The sequence below is a fragment of the Vipera ursinii genome (assembly GCF_947247035.1).
Source record: "Vipera ursinii genome assembly, chromosome: 6".
NCBI lineage: Eukaryota > Metazoa > Chordata > Lepidosauria > Squamata > Viperidae > Vipera > Vipera ursinii.
Window position 1 is genome coordinate 52,469,202 of NC_139515.1, and position 24,193 is coordinate 52,493,394.

Consider the following 24,193-nt stretch of genomic DNA (forward strand, 5'->3'; position numbering starts at 1 on the left):
GTCAATTTAAATTTAGTAAAATGATGGCATCAAATAACAGCTACTTCCTTAACACACCCAAGAACTGCTTTACTTGAAGTAAAATTATTTTTACCTTTGCAAATATTACAGGCTCTGCTTTTTTATACTAAGCAGATGTTTTCCATGATCATTTCACAACTAACAATTCTTTTTTATATGACCAGGTCAGTTGAATAAAGTGTTATTTTCACCTTTCAGTAAAATAGGTCTGGTTAAAGAAATAAAATAGCACACATAACTCGCCATGTCACATGACACGTTGCAACGTTATCAGGACTCTTTTTGAATTGCCGGCAATGGGGTAGGCACGGTTTCAGTATGATGAAACCAGCCCGCGGGCCGGCAGTTTGACACCCCTGTTTTAGAGTTTCAAGGTGATAAATTCCTTATCTGGCAGTCAATTCTAAATATAAATGCTACAAGAAGGCAGAAGAGCAGGCAGGATAGAAAAAAGGAAGACATATAGGCACTTTCATAAACTAGAAGTATTCTTGTGGAAAGCACAGGTGCTAAAAATAGAAATTCCAGCTCTAAAGAGAGAAGTAAAGAAATAAATATTTGAATCCAATATGTGAATACAAATGGTTAAGATTAAGAAGGTTCTACTGAAATAGTCCCACCTTTACAAACAAAATAAAAACTGTTTAAATTTGCAAAGTTTATTTTTCAGACTATATTGTATATACTACAAACATTGCAGGTCTTACAGTAAAGCAACTTCACAAAGATGCTGAGTTCTGTAACATCCATACCAGACTGATACCCTAGCAAAAATATTTTATTTTTATTTATTTTTCAAATCTACATATCCACCCATCTCACAAAATAAGTAATTCTAAACGGTGTACAACCAAGCTAAAAAGCAATAATTAATAAATATTATTAAAAAGCATTAAAACTATAAAAACACAGTTAAAAAGGAAACAATAGTCAAAGGGCTCTTATAATGGAGCCACCTCACTAGTTCACCAGTTCCCTGGAGTCCTCAGGTCTGATGGTACAGTACCATTATGCAAAATAATTTATTTTATGTAGTTAATATTTTTATCCCACATTTATTTTTATTAATAACACACCTAGTATTCCTTCCTTCTCCTTTCCCCTCAGCAACAACCTTGTGAGGTGAGTTAGGCTTCAAAATCTTAAATCAAGTTTCAAAATCTCACCAATATCACTGTAACTTTTTTTTCTTGCCATAGTAGTTTCCTGGCTATTCAATGACGGTTGGATTGTATTATAACTTGACTGTTCTATTAAGTGATAAATTGTACTCAAACTGAGATAAATGAGATATTAGCCTATCAAAACATATCACATAACTTATAGGTTGTAAACCTGACCAATTTTTAAAATTATTATTAAATATCTTTGGAATATGATGAATTACTGCTCGGGGGAGGAAGGGAAATGTATTAACTGCAGTGTTTTTCTCTGTCAAAATGAAAGGAAAACTAGTTGAACTGTAATCTCATTTTCCCAAAAACACTGAAGAAAATAATTTAAGGGTGGGTTATCCAAAGCCACTTGCCAGTGTCTCGCCCCAGCACTGCTGAAATTTTGAACCAAAATGCTCACTCTTTCATGATACTATTTTTGTTTGGTTAGTTAAAAAACAAAAGGTATTTTTATCCAAAATCCCTCCAACTGGTAGAAGTAGGTTGTGACTTCTAATCCTGAGAAAGATACCTATCTCTGACAACAGTAGTGGGAATGTTTAGAACAGCTGTTTGTATTCTCTGACCAATGAAAGAGAATCTGAAATAATGGCCATGCTTATACTTTACCGAGTATTGAAGCATTTCAGCATTATCAGATTATTTTTAAGACCATCCTAATCTAGCCAATGGACAAAAAGGAGAACTGTAGGTACTCAACATGAATGCAAATAAACCAGCAATCTTAAAAATAAGTATTATTTTTAATGACTTTAATGGGATACTTCTAAATGCAACAAATAACTACATTCCACTTTCCAGCTTGTTCATTTTCTAGTGGTAAAATTTGTTTCATATTTAAAAAAAATCTGTAAATGATAAAGCTTTCCCCCAAAATAAGGAATACATGGGCTATTTTGTTAGGTTTTCCAATGAGAATTTTGACAAAATCAATGGAACAATTGTCTGTTCAACATAACTGCCTATAAAGCTTTTTTGAGCTACAAAAAATTATTTTTCCAGTTAAGATCTATAAGCACTATCTTGAAATTAGAAATCAAGCATATTGTATGTATGCAACAACATTCAACTAAAATTATTCTGAAAAAAATGTCCATGTATAGTATCTAGTGTTATTTGTTTGATGTAAGACCCATAAACTAACACAAATCTCAGAACAAGTAAATATATTTCAGTAATATAGCTGGCAGGACAAGCACTTGCATATAAACAGGGAGCAAACCTCATACTCACATTAATGTTACCTAGTTGGGCAATGAACATGTCTGCAAGCAAACAACCAAGATCAGAGAGCAGCAAGAACTTCACAGTTCAGTCCCAAACTACAGATATTCTCTTCTATCAATAAAATTTCTTTTAAAAAATGAATTCTCCCAAAGCTGCAAGATTACTTCCATTTTTGTCATATTGGGTGGGCTATAACATTGGAAAAAACTTGGACTGTTGTATGTAACTTTGGAAAATACCTATTTGGCAATGATTCTTAAAGAGTTTTAATTGATCAAGGACAACATTTGCAATTCAGACTATAATTGATTAATATGACTTCTCTGATTAACCTCCATCAATTTCAGTGACTGTGTTAAAATAGTGCAGCCAAGCTGAGGTTAGTTCTCTGAGATATGGACTTTCGAAAATAGTACAAGCAAGTACAGGTAGTCCTCAAACTTACAACAGTTCATTTAATGACTGTTCAAAGTTACAATGGCACTGAAAAGAGTGTCTTATGACTCTTTTTCATACTTAAGACTGTTGCAGCATCCCCCTGATCACAGGATCAAAATACAGATGCTTGGCAACTAACTCATATTTACGATGTTTGCAGTGTCTCACGATCATGTGATCACTTTTTGCAACCGTCAATCAAAGTCAATGGAGAAGCCAGATTCACTTAACAACCATGTCACTAAATTAACTATTGCAGTGATTCACTTAACAACTGTAGCAAGAAAGGTCATAAAATGGGGCAAAATTCCCTTAATAACTGTTGTTGCTTAGCAACATAAATTTTGGGCTTGTGGTTGTAAACTGAGGACTATCACAGTAACTTACACGCACATAAAGAAGGTAACTTGTAAATGTATGTGGTTTCAATTTCTTCCACAAGTATAAAGGATTCCCAATGTACTTACTACGCAAACATGCTTGATAGAATAAAAAACAGTCAAAATCAACCAACCAACCAATAGAACAGACATCTGCCACATTCAAGCCTAAAACTGGGCAGTTACAGATTTACAGAACTACTGATGGCCTGCTTCATTAGCTGCTGTTATACTTACGAACTGGCAAAGGTATTTAGAACAGTACTAAATCATCTTGTAGGTCAGCAGGAAACTCATTACGATCAGACAGTCCAAGTAACAGAAGCACTTTCTAAGAGTGCTAAAATAATGGTTTCTTGTGTGAAAGGCTTGCTGATGCATCTGCATTCCTTGGGGTTTAGCTTTCAGAGAGCTTTTTTTTTTTTCTACAGGAAGCCGGAATTGTTTGTCACTGGATGTGTGTACTGAAGGATTTTACACATGCCTCAGAATTGGTTGTGACAAAGATACCTAGTCCTTAGATTACTAGATACATTTGGGGGGGGGGAGGGAAGAGATAAAAATGGAAAAGAAGGAAATGATGATGGATACTGGTCATAGTTCATAAGAATAGCATCAGCTTAAGCTACAGTGGAATGAAAATAGAATAGCCTTATTTGTATAGCAAACTACTGTATTACTTTAAAAGTAGATCATATTTTTACATCTATGTTGCATAAATGTTAGAATTAGAGGAGTACTTAAGTATTAACAAATGCTGTGATACAAGCTAAACTATTATTTGCCTGTTCAAAGTGACACATTTTGTTAAGAAAGTATTCCTCAGTTGCTATGCAGGGATGAAGTTTCAGTTTCAACCAGTAAACAGTTTTCCCATAACAATTCATGGAACCAGAATTACCATTAATAGTTCTTGTTTTGATTTCTATCATAGTATTTTCCTAGCTCACGGATTACTTGTAAACCACCTTGGATTGACAGAGGTTTAGTGAAATATAAACTGAAATAATCAATAAATAAATTTAGTCATGAATTAGGCGGCGGGTGATAAATTTCTGCTTGATACAAACATTTCCGAAAATAGCAATGGATTATCATATACTTCTTCACTCTTGCAGCAATCCTCTAGGTTATTTTCTTTAAAAAAACATTTATTTATGTCTATCTCACAAAACCTACAAAGAAACCTTAAAGTGGTCACCAAAAACAAACCTACTGAACAATACAATAACATGAAGGCATAGGAGGAGTCCGCAATTTTTATATACATTTTTTTCCCTGGGAAAATGCAAATTTCTGTTATATCATATCTCCTAATTCAAAGTATTGAAGTTGGAAGCGAGTGAGAAATCTGTCAGCTTCATTCTTCTTTATTAACTCAGTTTGAATTACTGGGTCACACAGTAGGTCACAGAAGAGTTTTGGAGATAAATTGTGTTAATATACCAATAATACTTATCATTAACATCTGAATCAAATGAGGATAAACATGTTCTGCGCTGAATGTAGCGATGGGTTGAATGTCAATAAATTGGGAATAAATTAACCAAATAGGTGTTTGCTTGTTATGGGAACTGGTGAATTGGCTTCTATGTAGAACTGTGTTCTCTAAAACACAAACACGAAAACCGTTATTCCTAACATCCTCACTTGAAAACCCAAATTACCACCAGGAATGACTATTTATTGCTTTTTGTATTTGAATAATTTTATTGCAAGCCATTTCGAGCTGTGATCATTTAGGAAGTGTTAATGTGTGTGGATGGTTGCCTTCAGGCCACTTTGATTCCTGGTGACAGCCTGGACAAATCTATGCTATGTTTTCTGAACATGATTTTGGAATATTTGCTACTGCCTCCTTCCTAGGACTGAGAGTAAGTGACTGGTCTAAGGACACTCAGCCGACTTAGGCAGGACTAGAACTCACAGATTCTTACTTTGTAGCCTTTTACCCTAACCACTATACTCAACTGGTTCTTATAGAAAGTGATGTAGAAATAACTCAACAGAGTAAAATAAATGTTTTTCAGTGCATGCCTGGCAGTCCAAGGACTATCTTCTAAAATTTAGTGATTAAGAACATTGCATGAGAAGTAAATGGTGCCAATGAATTCTTTATACAGGAATCCTTTATACATAGAGCACTTGCTTAAGAATATCTTTTTTGTATCATATTTTATATAATGAAAACTGATAATATACTGATGCTTTAAAATATCAGACTACATGGTTATTAACTATCTAAATACATTTGAAAAATATAAATATCAAAAGGTATGGAGAAAGTATTTAATAGTTAATAAATCATTTGTCTGACAAATAATTTTGAGACAAGATTTTCATTGAAAAACATAGTGAAAGGAAAACTCTTCCACAAATGCCATTTCTAAAAGCATTTCTGAAGGAAAAAAGAGATATTCTTAACATTAGTTCTAAGATGCCCAACAAGATAAATTAACATAAAGAGATTATGAAAATAGGACAGTTGTAAATTATTTATTCAAAAGACTCCTTAACTACAAGCAAAATTTAAAATAGAACATTATGCAACACTAGAAATATTTAAGCTGTAATGTCTAAAAACAGTGTAATGATTTTTCAAGAGAAATGCCCGTATAAGTTTCATAGTGTAGAACCCAGAATTGTATAAAGAACCCCTAACCAACTTTTTCTTAAACCAACTCCAATACTGAACAATTACTCCTCCAAAGTTAGGCAGACAGTATTTATATAAATTTGTGTGATTAGATTCATTTCTTTTTAGCAACTGGATTCCATTCTACTTTCAGTTAAGCAAAACAGTCAGTAAATGAAAATCATGGTAGTGTAGGTGTGACTCCAAGTGTATTTATGATTTATTTCAGTTGTCCATACTGATATTTCATTTATCTTTTATGGAGTGGATGTTTTTAACATTATTTTGTACATTCTACTTCAAATATCTAATTCTAACATATTTTTTGCCATAAAAACATTAATTATTTATTACGTTAACTTTACATTTATCATAGGGTCCTTCCAACTGTTATTCTGTTACTACCTTTTAAATCTTTGCATGTTATTATGACAACTTAAAACTTTAAAACATTTTTAAGCTTTGGTTTAATACTGTAGGCATATTTTTATGCCTAAATAGAAACTCAATGTATGAAAAAATGGTTTATTATATCAGGGCTTTTCAACCTTTTCACCCATTGTACCACTTTTAGTATATGGCAATATCCGAATACCACCAGTCACCTAGCAAGGTATGAAAAGCTTGATGACCAAAAAAAAAAGGGAAAAAAGTGATGAAGTACAGGTAGTCTTCGACTTACAACAGTTCACTTAGTGACTGTTTGAAGTTACAATGGCACTGAAAAAAGTACCCCTCAAGCTACAGACGAGCAAGACACCTGCCTGCCTGCCTGCCCGCCTGCCCGGCGGCACTCTTCCTGCTGTCCGTTGTGAGCATTTCTGTTGAGGACTGGCAGCGGGGGTGGGCTGGGGGGGTGTTTGGTTTTTATCCCCCCCTCCTGTCTACTGGATGGTTGCAGCAGGTTTTTGTCATTTCACATGACCCTGGGACACTGTGACCGTCATAAATATGAATCAGTTGCCAAGCATCTGAATGCAAATCACAAGACCCTGGAGATGCTGAAACAGTCCAGCTGATTGGCACTTCTTCTGGGCTCAGCAGACGTGCCAGGATCAGAGCCGAGCTCCAGCTGGAGCTGATCCTGGGGCTTCCACTGAGCCCTGACAGCCCTGCAGCTCCAGCCGTCTCTTGCTCAGGCTTGTGCGGTGCTACTACTGGTTCAGCTCATTCCCCTCCCCCGCTACCACTTTTCTAGGATGGTCGTGTACCACCTGCCAGTTGGCAATGTACCATAGGTGGTACCCGTACCACTGGTTGAAAAGCCCTGTATTATATAACTACAAAATAAGGCATAATAGTCCAATACAAAAATTAAAAGTATAATGAGAGTATAATATCAGAATTTACACTTTACATTTCCTGTAAACATTAAATTAGTTAGATATAAATTTTTGCAAAGATCTTCCTTTTTTCTGTTGGATTCTCAGGGTGATAGGGAGGAAAGTGGAGTTGAGGAAGGAATAATTTCCTTAAAAAACTCATTAAATTTGATTTGCCTGTTTTTTTTCTTTTGTCTTTATATATTTCACAATTGACACATTAACATTTCGTGTATTTCCTGGTGTACCTTTCCAAAACTTTCTACATTTGGATCCATACCAATTCTTCTTACAATTAAATCTTTGTTTGAAAGCTCTTATTTAGTCTAGGATATCATGCTGAAATTGAGAACACTTTTCCCCCCACATCTTTCAGTATCAACCTCTAAATCAAGAGATTTCATGAGTATCAACATTTTCTTATTTATTTCATCCAAATTTTTATTTTGGCCAAATCCTTCAATTTTATTTGCAAGAACATTTTCCCCCAAAATCTTGCATTTATTTCATGCTAATATCCTGTCATGCTGGTGTTATAACTTGGCGTATGAAACAATTCATAAATCAATCTTCAAAGAGGGCTTTTCTCATTCAAGTCTTCCAACCAGATTGGTAATAAACAGGTAGTGTATGGATTCTTATGTTTCCAAACACATGGGAGTAACCTGATTTTTAGATCAAAAATGGCTTCAGCTTGAATCTGGTAACTTTTTGCCCAATAGAAAGGTTACTCTATTCTCAAATACTTTACATCCAGGCATTGCTTTTGGCCCTTTGCGTACAAAGCTCCACTCTGGCATTTTTTCCCCAGTATAACCTGGTTTTGTCCACACTGAATATTTGTTCAAGCAAATAGTTCCCTTCCGCTATGGATGAACTTGATGTTCATCCAGAAAATGTTTGGCAGCTTCTTTGTCAGGGCTTGCATCTTAACATCTTGTGTTGTAATGATATTTGGGAAAGACCAGTGCTTTTTTTGTAAATGAAAAAGGTGCCGGAACTCACACATGTCATACAACCCGCCTTGCCTACCCTACAAGGTTCCATCCAAAAAAGGTGCCGGAACTCCGTTCTGAGCGTTCTATGAGAAAAAAAGCCCTGGGAAAGACCTTGGGAAATGGGGCAAAGAAGGCTTAAAGGAGTTAGCGGGAGAGCTATACTTTCAGACTTGCAAGATTCTGTTAATGTAGTTTTACAATAAAGTGGAATCAGCTTATTTGGTCATGTTTCCTGTCTGGTCTACCTGCTAAGGCTAACATGTATATTTGTTGTGGTAATTAAATCTTTGCAGAAACTACATAAGCCAGCCATGATTGACCACAAATGTTTCCATGCGCTCCTCACCTGCTTGTTTCTTCAGTGTTCTGAAAATGCTGCCTGCCTTAGCCTGAATGATAAGAAGCCCAATTGGCATGCTCTTTTGCATCTAATTTTCAATCCAAAGAATAAGGAGTTTTTTCATTTCCTAATTGAGGCCATTTTTGGTGTCTTATATGTGTTAGAACTGCTTTCATTCCTGAAAATGAATACTTTCCTGGTCCTTCAAAATAGTACTTTCCTGGTCCTTCAAAATAGTGGAGATTATGGAATGGGCCAGATTGTCTTCTCATGCTATAATAGTCATCTATAAACTTCATCTTTAAATTGAAACTATAATATTCACATACAATCTTCATCTTCAAATTGAGATCAATGGCTTTTCTTCGCTTTTTGACACTTTTTTCAGCTGAGCTATAGTTTTTTCTCTTTGAAGACATCTTGGTATGGGTTATTAATGGGCATAAATAAGTAGATAAACAAAAATAACAGGTTATATGTGATACTAACTATAATAGCAAACATCTGACTGAAAAAGAAAGACAGAAAGTCTGCAAAGGTCATAAATGCACAAAATGGGTGCAAAAGTATTTTTTTAACTATCATATTTGTGAATGGTTGCTAATCAACTTAATTGCTACATGAAGAGTAGCTGTAATTTATTCATTCAAATCCAAAAAAAAAACAAACCACTTTGTTTTGGATCCTGGAGCACTTCACTTTTTTCTTGCTAAATTTTACCAGAACCATTAAGGTGCTTTTAAACTAACACATATCAGTGATTAAAACTATCATATTTTCATTATCAGTGGCCGAAGAGATGCTATTCTGTGTGTAGGCATGTTTCTATGCAACTGGTGGGAATGTCTGCCCAGCCTGCCTCCTGCTACAATTCTCAGATTCCTTATCCTCTTCTGATAAGACTATAAGATACATCTGAAGTTTATTGAGAAATAAAATAAGAATCACAATACTGGCATATAAAAACTTCGGATAAAAAAGAAAATGCTTTTTGAAAGTTGTAAATAACTCATAAAACTTAATTCAGGATTCTCACATAATTTTATTTCAATTAAGAAAGGAAAGAAAAATGTTGAGCACAGAGGCTGTACAAGCTGTACAAATCTTAACTTGTACTGAATTTTTAATAGTTTTGCACAAAGATGTATTATAATTGGTATAACGTGAAACTTACCTGCCATGATGGTGGAAACGTAGGTGAGGAAGCAATATTTACAACAGGAGGGTCTAATATTTGCATATTTGTTACATCAACGTTGGGATTTATCTGGTGAAAAATAGATTTGCTATTATTCTGTTATTAAAAATTAAACACTGAATGTTTAAAATATACATGATGTATTTAAATATTTAAGAAAAAAATTTCAGGATATATTTAGCAAAAAAACCATACTCACAACAGGTTCCTCACTTTTTTCTTACAGTTTGGATTATATCACGTTTATTTTGCTTTTCCTCAAGACCGAGGATGAAATTTGTTTAATGTCATATCCTCTGATGAGTCAAATTGGGTATCTATTATATTTGGATTTCAACTATTTTATAGCTTCTGGGAATTTTCATTTAAAACATGTGAATGCATTAGTTTAACTACCCCTTTCTTAGATAAAGTAATAATTTTAAAAATTGCCTAACAGTAGTTAAAGCAGATGTATATAATGTCAATGTAATGCAAAGCTTTGTTGCACTGACAAAACCCTAAAACAAGAGTTGTTCTCCATTGCCAGCAATGGGAAAAAAGTTGTGATACGTTGCGATACATCATGTGGCATCGCGAATTTGACACCCATGCCCTAGAAAATGCTTCAGGAATTCCATAAAAAGAAGTGGGAGACTTTGTGCTGCATGTAGAACAGATGTAAAATTTTATGAAGTACGTCCAAATTATTAATATAAAAATATTACCCCTACTACCCTCATGAAAGTATAATGAAGAATGCTAAAATTCACTAAAATTCATCTAAAACACAAATGGATTCACGACAGTCGGCATCATGACATTAAAAATCTCTTAGAGCTATATGGACACATTCAACCTTAGTTTCAACTGTGAAACTGACCATCCTTAACCAAGCTAAATTCAAAAAAAGCTTGGAATTCCTGGAAGTCTAGAAATTTAGGCAAATCAGCCTTTGCTGAACATATAGAAATAATCTATATTTCTGCTCCATTCAAAAGAGACAATAAAAAAGCTAAGAAGGAAATAAAAAAACCCAAAACATCCTCTCCAGCAATCAACACCCAGATAAACAGGGATTAAGGTAAAGGTAAAAACTTCGCCTCTCCAGTTGTGTCTGACTCTAGGGGGCGGTGGTCATCTCTGTTGTTTAACCAAGGGAGCCAGCATTGTCCAAAGACATTTCCATGGTCATGTGGCCAGCAAGATTATATGCTAAAGTGCATGGAATGCTATTACTTTCCCAACAAATTGTTATCTATTTATCTAGTTGCATTTGTATACTTTTGAACTGCTCGGTGGGCAGGTGCTAGGGCAAGTAATGGAAGCTCATCCCATCACGTAGCGCTCAGATTTCGAACCTGGGCTGTCAGCTTTCCAGCTGAAAAGCTCAGCATCTTTAACCATTGAGCTATCACACTCTTAAATAAACAGGGATTAACACCAGACAATCAAGCAAAATATAATACCCAAATCAAGAACTAGACATGGAGAACCCCACCACACAAACACACACACATCAAAATTGGCAAGGGCAAGCTACTGTATATAAACAGGGAGCAAATCTCACACTCACACTGATGAAATTATCTACCTGGGTAATGAAACATCTGCAAGTAAAATCAAGCTTAAAGAGTAGTAAAGACTCCACATTAAAATACCCTTTCTACATTAAAGCTTCTAAAATTAAAATTACCTTGAGACAAGATGAACACCCTATAAATTTTACAAACAAATAAATAAAATCTGACTTAAGTAAGCATCTAGATATTGACACGATTCTCTAAAGGAGGTGGGGAAATTACTTAAAAGGATAATTTCTACTGTGCTACTTTTTTTTTTACTTTGATGGATAGGATTATAACTGAGGCTTGATAAGTAGATCCCAGCAGACAATGGCACAACAATGGGGTTTCATGAAAGTCTTTAAAAAAACAGTATGATAATTTCAATTGACATAGAAATTAAGTGGAATCTATTGCAATAGTTGCTAAATGACTGCTAAATAGATTAAAGAGGCTCTACCTTCCTGACAGAACACAGATATTTTTGTATGAGCTGAAGCTTCCAATTTGTGTTATCTTAATCTTAACCTTAATCTAAAATATTTCAACGTTGTCTTCTGTGTGATCATATTGAATCAGCATGGGAGCATTGTATAAACTATGTAACTGAAATGTTCTTTAAAATGTTCTTTATCACCACATTTATTGTCCAATTGTATTAAAGCTACTTAATATAAGATAGCACTATCAATATTTAAAAGTGCTCTGATCCTAAAAAAATCCTGTTATATATTAGGATGGTTTCCATTCAACAAAATATTCTTAGTTATTAGTGCCATCTAGTGTGTTAATGCTATAATAAACTAGTAACATAAAATACTATGGAGAACATATACATCCATCATATATGGGACCCACATTAACATTATATGAACTATTTTGTCTGTTACTCCATAATTAAGTCTCTATTCTCAACAACCTTTCCTAAACAGGGTGATAACTGTCAATGTGGCTATGTTGAGAAGTGGCTTTTTAGAGTGTATACTAAGTGTTTCAAGGCCAAAGGCAGAATATCCTTCCTCAAAGAGGTATGTGGCACCTTTCAAATCCAGTGGCACATGTTATGCCTGATCATTGCAGGGTCTGGAGAAGCATGAATTTAATTCACAGGTGGCAGAAATCATGGTATAGAAGAGTCTGTCTTCTTCAGGTTCCACAGACTCAAAGGAATTGCAAATGGACACTTGATGTTGCTTAGCCCACATTTCTCTGTCAAATTGGCATCCAAACAATAGCAACTTTATCCACAAGGAAATTCACAAATTCATTTTGTCCCTCCCTATGAAAGGGCTGTATCACTCTGAACAGAGTCATGAGATAGGAATGCATACACACATTAGACACAAAGAAATGTTTACTGCTTTTATTGCCACTGAATATGCTCAAACATGAATTCACACTAGAATCTACTTGTGTCCTGTTTTTCTGCCATTCTTATTGGCTAGCCTGTTTAGAATATAGTTGCCTCTGTATTAATTGGTAATTAGGAAGAAGTGAGAGAAAGGAAGGCTTTGAGGCTTTAAAGTCAGAATTGCTCCTATTATTTACCACCCTACCATTTCAATAAAAAAACTACTGAACTTTAAAATTGGCAGCCTACCCTCCACCCCCAACACACGTTTGTAACTGTGTTCTATAATCGGCAGAGACCTTTTAAAAAGATTTAGAGAAAAGGAGCAAACTACTTAATGAGAAATGTTATGTTCACTGAGTTTAAAAGGCCCAGTTTCAGGAGAAAGAATAGAAACTGTGGATGGTAGAGAAGAAAATGAATGAAAAACTCTGGAAAAAAACACGATCAAAAGCTCAGTCAGTATTCCTAAAGAAATATTTACACTAAAAACCTACAGATTCCAGTTATACCCAATAATTTGTTATTAAAAGTCATAATAATTTACCTCAACTGACTGTGATTTTGTGTCATGGCGATGAGGGGATCGAGGGTAAATATCCAGAAGGTGAGGTGGATCATCACTATGTAATCTTTGCATATGCTTTTCCAGAACTTTCTTATATTCACGTGCATCAAAATTTGTCTTCCAGAGCAGCACCTGTAAGAAATTTGCTAGTTTCATGAATGCAGTTTTTTTCATTTGGTAATTAAACATTTAACTGAATATTCAGTTTATAGTAAAGCAACAAGACATACAGTATAATTTAACTAAAGGGAAAGTTTGCTGACTAAAAACATCAGACAATAATTTTATAATCAACGTACTTGAAAAATATATTCCTCTAAACTTGATAATAAAATATTAATTTAGTGAACTAAATCAGGGCTTTTCAACCTTTTCACCCATTGTACCACTTTTAGGATATGGCAACATCCGAGTACTACCAGTCGCCTAGCAAGGTATCAAAAACTTGATGACCCCCCCAAAAAAAACTAAGGAAAAAAGTGATGAAGTACAGGTAGCCCTCGACTTACAACAGTTCGCTTAGTGATTGTTTGAAGTTACAATGGCACTGAAAAAAGTGCCCCCCAAGCCACAGCCGAGCAAGACACCTGCCTGCCCGACCGGCGACGCTCTTCCTCCTGTCCGAGGTTTTCATTGTTGTGAGCATTTCTGTTGAGGATTGGCAGCGGGGGTGGGCTGGGGGGGTGTTTGGTTTTTATTCCCCCCGTCTGCAGCAGGTTTTGGTCACTTAAACATGACCCTGGGACACTGTGACCGTCATAAATATGAATCAGTTGCCAAGCATCTGAATGTAAATCACAAGACCCTGGAGATGCTGCAACATCCCAGCTGATTGGCGCTTTTCTGGGCTCAGCAGAAGCACCGGGATCAGTGCCAAGCTCCAGCTGGAGGCTGGCGCTGATTCGGGTGCTTCTGCTGAGCCCTGACAGCCCTGCAGCTCCAGCCATCTCACCTTCAGGCTTGTGCGGTGCTACTACTGCTTCAGCTCATTCTCCTCCCCCGCTACCACTTTTCTAGGATGGTCGCGTACCACCTGCCAGGTGCCAATGAACCACAGGTGGTACCCGTACCATTGGTTGAAAAGCCCTGAACTAAATAACTTAGTGTTATTTATTAAGAATGTAACTATTTTAACAAACCTGTGTATCTGTGCCACCAGAAGCAAATGTCTCCCCATCTTTTGAAAAAGCTACAGAAAGCACAGGGCCCTAAATTTTTTTAAAAAGAACAGAGGGGAACAAGATAAATATATTTTTAAAAGGCATAATATTTTAGTTTTTTATACTTTCTTCCTTCTTATTTAACCATCCCTAAATTGCTAATAAACAAGTAATATGTAATGGCTAAGCATATTAAGTTGGCATTTTATGCATGCAATATTTGTCCAATTGATATTTTTTAACTGATTATGTGCCATTAAGTTATTTTTGATTCCTAGGAATTATACAGTAGTGGGTGTTTGCATAATTTATTAAAATTAGGATAATTAAAGATATAGCTCTAGTATAATTGGCACAGGTTTTCATTACACTAACGTTATCATTCCATGGATAGAAATTAATTTTTATAATGAAAAGAACAAGATCTTAAAAGCAAGTCCAAAAATAGAGATTATACCTCATGCCCATGAAGTGTGTATAAGAGTCTTCCTTCTACAAGATCCATTATCTTAAGAGTTCCATCACTAGATGCTGTTATCAGAAAGTTACCAGAAGGATGGAAAGATGTGTAATTAACACTTGCGCTGTGAACTGATTTAAATAAAAAGTAGTTTAGATATTGATGCAAAAAAAAAACCTTCTGAAAAACAGCAATATAACAACATTGCTGACCAACAACACAAACTAAGAATAACAATAAAGCTTACCTCCAGGATATGGTGCACAGGGCTGTATCTTATGACTGATATTTTTAAAATGCAGTTCTAGTAAGTGCTGTTTTTTCCCCAGATTTTAACTAGCTTTTACTTCACTGTATCTATCATTCTCCTTCAATGTTACCCTTTACAGGTATGCAAAATGCTTTGAGTTTGGAATGTCTCATAACTAAGTTACACTCACACCAAGGGCTCTGTAACTGACTAAATTTATAAAGGGGTATTCTGAATTCCATTTTCCTATCCGTATTATCTAGAGTTCCTACAATAGCTTATTTTCATTGCTATTGTTCAAAAAGTCTGCTTATTTAAGTTTTCCTGTTCTTCTTCATTCTTCTGCTTCACTAATCAGTTATTTTAATTTTTACATTCCAGATCATTTGATAATTTGGAAAAAGACAAATTTATTCCGTTATATGTTGCTGCTCTATATTGTACACATTGCAGGATTACAGAATTATTAACATCCCACTAACATTTAAGAATGGAGATACAAACCTGAGCCCCAGAATACACACCAATATAAATACATAGCTATTTAAATAATCCTGTTTCTGCCAAGCAGAACTTTTGAATCCAATATATAAGGAACTAAACTTGAAATATTCATTAAGTATTCCAAAATTCTGCACAGCTAAATCAGTCCCCAAACATGTAAGTATAGGTATATACTTGTATATACAGTATATGTTTATACTTGTTTTTTCTGCTAAGCACTCAAGCAATTTCCTAGCCCTAAGAGAGAATGATAAAAATTAGAAGTTCACTTAATACTTATTTAAAAAACCCAGGGAAAATTGAAAAATAAATTGAGAAATGGGCAAGGCTACCAACGAAACTTCAAAGTTTGCAAAAAAAAAAAAGCCAACATAATTTCTAAGAGAGAAAAAACTGTGTACAAAAGCAGGTTCATTTGTGATTGTAAGAGAAATATGAGATTTTCTGATCCATGTGAAAAGATCCAACACCAAAGCATTTGGGGCCTCATTAACTGTACACTGAACCCCTTTAAATAAAGAATGGGCAATTTACACAAAAAGTAAAAGTAGCTGGAGTACTGGGTGAAAGTGATTACATAATGACACATTTCTTCATTTTAAACATTAAAACTAATCTAGTCTAATACTGTTATTGGATTTTTTTTAAAAAAAGATTTTGATGCATTCAGAGCAGGCATAAGAGGAATCCCATGGCAGAAGAAACTAAAGGGCAGGAAAAAAGCTAAAAATGGGTGGGAGTTCCTAAAAAAGAAGATACAAAACAAAGAACTATAATAGATGACCTGGAGAGAGCAGAAGAAAGTTTGTACCTGAAGAATTAGAGAATTAGTCTTTCAATACCGAAATTACAAGACTAATGTTTGGAATGTCTGTAACCAACAAATCCAAAAACAATACATGAAAAACTGAGTGCTTTATTAAGTCATTACCTCTTTTTTCAAGAAAGAATATGAATATTTCATTAAAGATATATGATTCTACTGCCATCATGTGGTCTTAAAAATCATTACCATTCAGTTTTTATGAGGTATAGTATAGTTGAATCTTTAAATCTACAAAATACCATACCTTAATTGTAAATTTTCTAAAACAATCATCAGCAATACACAGACTAAATAGCATTTCAGACTGTGAAAACAACATACAATATAAAAGAATATACAATGGTGTTGATATTAGTTAGCTATTTTTAACATTCCTATTTTCTTCCTAAGCTGGAAACTGTATGACAACTGTACAGAGAATGAACATTTCATTTGGGATGTGGATTAATGACAAATTAAAATAATATCTATGGAGTATCTATAAACATTCATGTGGAATTCTATCCCAATTGAAGCAATGTATTAATTTCCATTGTATGTAGATTTTGATCACAGAATGTATACCAACAGTATTCTAATTATTAAAATTTTTAAATGGTCTAAACTAGATGGACACGTTCCAGCTAATTGTTTCCATTAAAAACAGAAGTATTTAGACTATCTTCTTAATTTAGGATTTATCTATACCCACAACCATACACATCTGTATAGCAGTTTTTCAGAGCAGTTTACAAGGAAGTCAACAACACACAAGAATAAATACAAACACTTAAAACAAACGTCTTTAAAAAATAGCAAACCAAAATAATACATAAATTGAGGTATAGTCTTACTGTCAGACCCCAAAACTCCTCATCTGCTCTCTCCTTTATTCTCCTTTTGGGGCCTGCCATTCTTTTTTGGGGGGAGGGGGTGCATGGGGGATTCATAGTGTTAACTTTCACTTTCTCCTTTCTTTGTCTGGCCTCCTCCTTTTGAGTATGGAATGTGTCTCCTTATCTAGGAGACAGTTACAAGGAAAGGAAAGCTGGAGAAGAACTTGACATGCGTGCCTACCGTGCCAGTCAGCCGTCCACCAGGCTACCTGTGGATTGGCTGGATTTCAAACGGACATTATGACTTTGGTGGGAGGGGGCATATTGCTTGCTTAATTATATCATTCACACGGGCTTTTCTTCAGATCTCACCTTAAATTCCCTGCTATCATTAGTCCCTAATAAAAGTTTCCTTTTGAGACAATGCCTGTTTCAAGAGTTCTGCTTTCTTGGGTGATTAGTTGAAGTGGCTCCTGACACTTACAATGAATAATTATTAACCAATTGTTGATCAATATATGAACAAGTGTGCCTTCCATTGTTTTCTATGAACAATTAAATTCTTTTCATGAGAGAGTTTCATATGAGTTCCTATTATTAAGACTTTACCCCTTGACATGACGCTGAATCAAACCCATCAGCAGAAAAATACTTCCCAGCAGAACTTAATGCACAAGTTTGACACATTTAAGGAAATGATTCTTTAAGCATTTAAGGAAAAAATGGGGAACTATGGCCCCTTTATGACTTGTAGACTTCAACTCCCAAGAATTTTTAGTCAAGTGGCCCAAGCTACCTTATGAACTAGTTTCTTCAAAATGTTTGAAAGACAACATATGCTGTTAGGTATAATGTACATTACATAGCTTTGAACCAATAACCTATACTTTTAATTTATACATACTTACAGAACATATATAAATGTAATTGAATATACTACTTTCAAAATATTATTGGCATTTGCACATTATTTCTAAAAATGCACTTTGGAATAGATTCCTATTTTATTAAAGTATACTGGTATAAAATGTGAGCAGGGCAAGAATTGAATTTAAAAACAGTAATTTTAGCAGGGATAAAAATTATAAGTAAAGTATTTAGAAATATAATATCTATTTTCTAAATTTTATTTTTAACTATCAAGTTCCATATATGGGTATTTGTTCTGCACTGAAACAAAACACAAAGAGAGGCTAATCACGTTATGCTGCATAAACATTTACCTTTATAACGCTGAAGTAATTTGTTTATTCGAATATCCCAAAACTTCACTGTGTGATCAGAACCAGCAGAAACTATACATGTACCATCAGGATTAAAATCTACGTAGTTTGCAAAACTATAAACAAAATTAAAAATAATGGTAGTTATTATGAAGGAATCAGGTCATCTGTTTATTTCAATGAATTGTTAAGGTATCTTTGCCACACAAGCAGTCCCATCCTGTTTTCCCAACATTTGTGTAAAATAAATAATCCTGAGATATATTCATATATTTATTATTAAATACCTCAACTTGGATTTCCCTTGCCAAATTCTCTCCATCTTGCCTGTAAGATAGCAATCGGGTATCGAAAGAGATATTCCTTTTTATGTTATCAACTTGTAGATATTTACTAAATGGAAGTAATGTAGCTAGAACATGTTCTCAAGCTTAGGTCCTTCTAGGACCTAATTACAATTCCTACCAGCCTTAATGGAGAATGGTTAAGAAAGGAACTCAAGATATGAGAAGCTGCTCGAGAGCCTCCTAAATATTATAGGCTATCTTGAGCATTAAATGCCAACACAAAGCAAGCCATATTCATGAAAAGTTGTTCATGAAAATTACCACTTTTTAAAAACTGAAATAACAGAAAAACAGAATCACAGGACTGGAAGGGTCTTTGGACATCTTTTAATCCAACCCTCTGCCCAAGGCAGTAGTCCCTATACCATTCTGGACAAATGGTTGTCCATTTTTTCTTGAAAACCTGAAGCAATGGAGCACCCGCAATCCTGGGAGGCAAGCTGTTCCATGATCTATATTGAAATTAACAGTCATCCAGGTCATGGTTGTCCCAAAGATACTTTTCAAGAGAGAACTGGACTTTCTTGTTTTTCTTTAAAGACGTTTCACTTCTCCTTCAAGAAGCTTCTTCAGCTCTGACCACCTGGTGGGGAATGGAAGGATTTATATTCCTTGCAGATAGCTGATTGTTTTCATTCTTTCAGAGAGTCATTGAGGCCATTTGGAGGTTTGTCTGGGTCCTCAGGGTCACCTGAGTAGTGCAAATGGGTGTGGAACTTTCTTGGAACTGCTGAAAGGACTGTGTTGTGGAGCTGTGCTTTCTGCAGGATGTTTTCTGCCCTGCAGCCTTTCACTGTTGAACACAAGCACAGGCTGTTGAGGAGTTTGTGTTGTTTGCATCTCAAACTGAAACGCAAATGATTCCTGTAGTCTGCAATTTTTCCGAAAATCTGTTCATACTCCTGTACCATTCAAAGGGTATTCATCTCAAAGTACATAGCTAAATGCCTGTGGAGATTCTCAGTCATCCAGGTCATGGTTGTCCCTTTTTCAGGAGACAATTAGACTTTGTTTTTCTTTGGAGATGTTTCGCTTCTCATCCAAGAAGCTTTTTCAGCTCTGACTAGATGGTGGGGAATGGAAGGAATCAACAGTGAAGGGACACAGGGCAGAAAGCACAGCTCCACAACACAGTTCTTTCAACAGTTCCAAGAAGGCTCCACACCAATTTGTGACCCTGTCTGTGACCCTGACACAAACATCCAAGTGGCCTCCATGACTCTTTAAAATAATGCAAATGACCAGCTGTCAGCAAGGAATATAAATCCTTCCATTTCCCACCATCTAAGAGATTTAGAAGCTTTTTGGATGAGAAGCAAAACGTCTTCAAAGAAAAACAATTAAGTCCAGTTGCTTCTTGAAAATGCACTTTTGGGACAAGCTGTTTCATTGATTATTAGGAATATTCTCCTTAGTTCCAGGATGAATCTCCCTCTATCAAGCATCTACGTATTGCTTCGTGTCCTGCCCTCAGTTCTATGGAAAATAAATCAACCCTCTCTTCCCTGTGACAGCCCTTTAAGTATTGGACAACAACTATCATGTTACCTCAAGCTTTCTCTGTGTTAAACTAAACATACCTAGTTCCCTTAGCTGTTCATCATACAATTTGACATACAGACCCCTTATCATCTTTGTTGTTCTGGGTAAGTTTGAAATTGGTGGAATTGTTAAAATTGTCTCTCCAAAAGATTATTGATGAAAATAGAAGAAAGTAATTGTTTGTTCTGAAAATTGAAAAAATGAACTGGTGCTGACATCTAGTGGTGGATGAAAATATATAACTGTAGGTGCTCTAGTACAGGCACTGACAGAAAGCCCAGTAAAAGATAGCTTGTTTTTGTGACCTTCAATGTTTTAACTATTCAGAGAACAGCTGAAACAAAAAGAAAACATTTTGGACTATCTACAAGGCAAGAAGAATAAACTTTATGGGGGGAGAAATGACCCTCCTGGATGATGTTGTTGTTAAATACTAGAAAAATATTTATATTCAATTGTTATCTATCAAAATATTAAGAAATGAAAAATAGCTGGGTTGTTTGTTAAACAAAAAGGAATTGCTGTTGTATGATGTTTACAGGAAGTCCCGGTCACAAATTGGAGAAATGGAGTAACAAGGTAGCACAATCAAAATAAAAGGAACCAGCAGTTTAGTTTTTGTGAGTCATATAACCACTACCTGCTGATATAACTATAATTATCAAAAACATATTTCCCTTTGTTTTTAAATAAATATAACTTACCCATCATAATCTATTATATTATTAATACATATCTTGTTTCTTATATCCCAGATTTTAACAGTTTTATCTTCACTGCAAGACACTACTAATCTTCCATCTGGTGAATATCTAGAAAGAAAAAGAGAGAGGGGGGAAAAGAACTGCATATTTAGAAATAATATTTAAATGATCTTCAGTTGTAAAATTGGTGATAATACAGTATACAAGCATTTAGGAATTGACACTGAACTAGTTAATCCAACTACCATTTATGGCTATGCTGAAAATAGCTAGAGCTCATAAGTACAACTCATAAGGACATCCTCTAGTGGAATGGGACAAATTGCCACAGCCAACTCACCTTGGCCAATTCACCTCGTTGCGGGACAATTCACCATCGCCAACTGGCCACGGGACAACTCACTGCAGGATAATTCAACAATTCAATTTAATTATTTAAAATAATTTAAAAATATATTTTAATTTTTGTCATCCACATTTTGTTTTGTCCCTCCTTTGGCATCCTTTCTTTAATGATTCTATTGCACTATTTCTTCGATATTACTGTAACTCTTGTACTGTGGCTAGTTGGCCATGGTGAGTTGACTGTGGTGAGTTGTCATAGTCACCTTCCTAGTTACCTGCTCTAGTCACCTCCCATTTAGACTACTGTAATGCATTCTACGGGGGGGGGGTACCCTTCAAGGGTATCTGGAAGCAGCAGCTGGTGCAAAATGCATTGACCTGCGCAATTATGTACGCTCTTAAGAGGATACATGTTAAGAATACTGCTTTGTGAGCAGTCTGCTTCAGGGTTCAATTCAAAGTGCTTGTTTTGACTTTTAAAGCCCTAATATGCAGCAAGGTTATCTGAGGGGTTGCCTCTTCCGGATTACATTTCCCTGTCTGATCAAGTCTGGGAGGAGAAGCATGTTGCAGATTCCATCTGCAAAGGAATTCCACTTGACAGGACCTAGGAGGCAAGCCTTTTCTCACTCTCTGGAACATTATCCCTCCAGAGATTAGGTGAGCTCCAACTCTCATGGTCTTCCAGAAAATCCTTAAAATGTGTTTACTTTAACGAACCTGGGGATCCCCTGGTAACAGGGAGTATGCATGTTGACTGTATTATATGTGATTCACATTCTTGTAATTTTGTTTCTATCGTTGTTTTATTGTTTAAATCTTTTTAAATTGTTTTATAGAATGCTTTTGATTTTATGTTACCCATATGAGTGGCCATATACAGTATATGTAATAAATAAATAAATACACTTTTTGCTCACATTACCTGTTTTATTTTGGGGTAACTTCAGATATTCAATAAATGACAAGTAAAAGACCATACTTACTTGTTTGTTTGTTTGTTTGCATTCAATTTTTTCCCCATGTTAGAATTCAGGGCAATGATTACAGGATCTCCCACAGAGCCCTTTCTACGTACAATCTAGGTACGCTTCAGCAAGGATGCTGCACCCATATCTTCACTATACTTTTTGAGGTCATTGAGAAAAGCAATTATCTTTAGGAAGGTAATGAATGAACTATAAGGGCAGCACGAGGAGCATGGCGAACACCAATGCCTCGTTGGCTGCGGAGCTGAATATCTTCTTCGCCCGCTATGAGGTTAAAAGACCAGACCCCGTAGCCTTTGCTGGCCGGCCTTTTGACTCTCATCCACTCACCCTGTGTGAACACCAAGTGAGAGCTGTATTGAAGGCTGTGAATCCCAGCAAAGCCGCAGGCCCAGATGGGGTGCTGGGGATAGTGGTCAGGAATTGTGCCGATCAATTAGCAGGGGTCCTGACAAGGATTTTTAACATCTCCTTGCAAACGGCATGTGTACCATTGTGCTTGAAAGCAGCTACCATTGTCCCAGTCCCCAAGAAAACTGCAGTTGAGTGCCTGAATGACTACAGACCTATTGCATTAACATCTGTAGTCATGAAATGCTTCGAAAGATTGGTTCTCCAACATCTTAGGACAAGCCTCCCACTGGACTTTGATAACCATCAATTTGCCTACAAGGGAAATAGGTCGACAGACGATGCCATAGCTACTGCTTTACACTCTGTAACAAGTCATCTCGAGAAGCCTGGAAGTTATGTCAGGATGCTTTTTGTTGACTACAGCTCGGCTTTCAACACCATTTTGCCGAGCATTCTCATTGAGAAGCTGACTGACTTGAAATTCTCCCCCGCCATCTGCGATTGGATTCAAGACTTTTTTAGGGATCGGTTACAGTGAGGGTCAGGTCTGCTTTGTGTACCCCCCAAAGCTTTGCACCAGCATGCCACAGGGCTGTGTGCTTAGCCCCTACTTGTACTCTTTATACACTTATGATTGTGTATCATCTGACCCATCCACTGCAATAATCAAGTTCGCAGATGATACAACTGTGGTGGGTCTTATTACAGGTGGGGATGAGACAGCATATAGGGCGGAGGTACAAAAACTATCCATATGGTGTAGTAACAACAACTTGCACCTAAACATCGGCAAGACGAGAGATGGTGTTAGACTTCCGGAGAAAAAAGGAGGAACCTGCCCCACTTTACATCGGGGAGGACTGTGTAGAGAGAGTTTCCTCCTTTAAATTTCTGGGAGTCTACCTCTGTGAAGATCTGACCTGGAAAGTTAACACAACCCAGGTGGTTAGAAAGGCCCAACAGAGGCTTCACTTTCTTAGGGTCTTGCGGAAGAACAAGGTAGAACAACAGCTAATGATCCTCTTTTACCGGTCTACTATAGAGAGCGTCCTCTCGTATGGTATTGTGGTTTGGTATGCTGGTCTGACAGCCGCAGACAGGAAAGTATTACAGAGGGTAGTGAGCACAGCACAAGACATTGTGGGCTGTTCCCTGACACCACTGGATGACATCGCCAGGGCTCGTTGCCTTGGAAGAGTGGGGAAGATTCTCAGGGATGACTCACACCCTGGACGGTATCTCTTTACTCTCCTACCATCCGGTAGGAGATATAGGAATATAGCCAGCCGTACCAACAGGCTGAAAAATAGCTTTTATCCGTGGGCTGTTAGGCTTTTAAATGGGACATAATCTTATGCAGAATTGACTTGGGAGGCCGGTGTGTGGTGTAGTTGGTTCACATGGTGTGGTAGGATGGAGGGTTTGTTGTCACTGTGTGTTGGGGGGAGAGAGCATGGGGGGAGGCTCAGCTAATCTC

General features: G+C 36.1%; 1 protein-coding gene across 6 annotated transcripts in view; it reads right to left on the minus strand.

Annotated features, from left to right (window-relative positions):
* The window catches only part of POC1B (POC1 centriolar protein B), a 66,791-nt gene that overhangs the window by 14,705 nt on the left and 27,893 nt on the right, over nucleotides 1-24,193 (minus strand). For 4 of the 6 annotated variants that reach the window (XR_014492798.1, XR_014492799.1, XM_083365246.1 and 1 more), the window contains exons 5-10: nucleotides 21,029-21,136; nucleotides 18,436-18,551; nucleotides 14,815-14,948; nucleotides 14,337-14,405; nucleotides 13,177-13,329; nucleotides 9,711-9,803 (exon numbers count right to left, since the gene is read on the minus strand). Coding sequence is in view for 3 of the 6 variants with exons in the window: in XM_083365246.1 (XP_083221372.1) it covers nucleotides 9,711-9,803; nucleotides 13,177-13,329; nucleotides 14,337-14,405; nucleotides 14,815-14,948; nucleotides 18,436-18,551; nucleotides 21,029-21,136 (673 nt within the window). In the remaining 3 variants the exon portion in view is untranslated. Of the gene's footprint in view, nucleotides 1-2,424; nucleotides 2,613-9,710; nucleotides 9,804-13,176; nucleotides 13,330-14,336; nucleotides 14,406-14,814; nucleotides 14,949-18,435; nucleotides 18,552-21,028; nucleotides 21,137-24,193 lie in introns of those variants that run through there. The other 2 variants (XR_014492800.1, XM_083365248.1) reach the window with 2 other exon arrangements.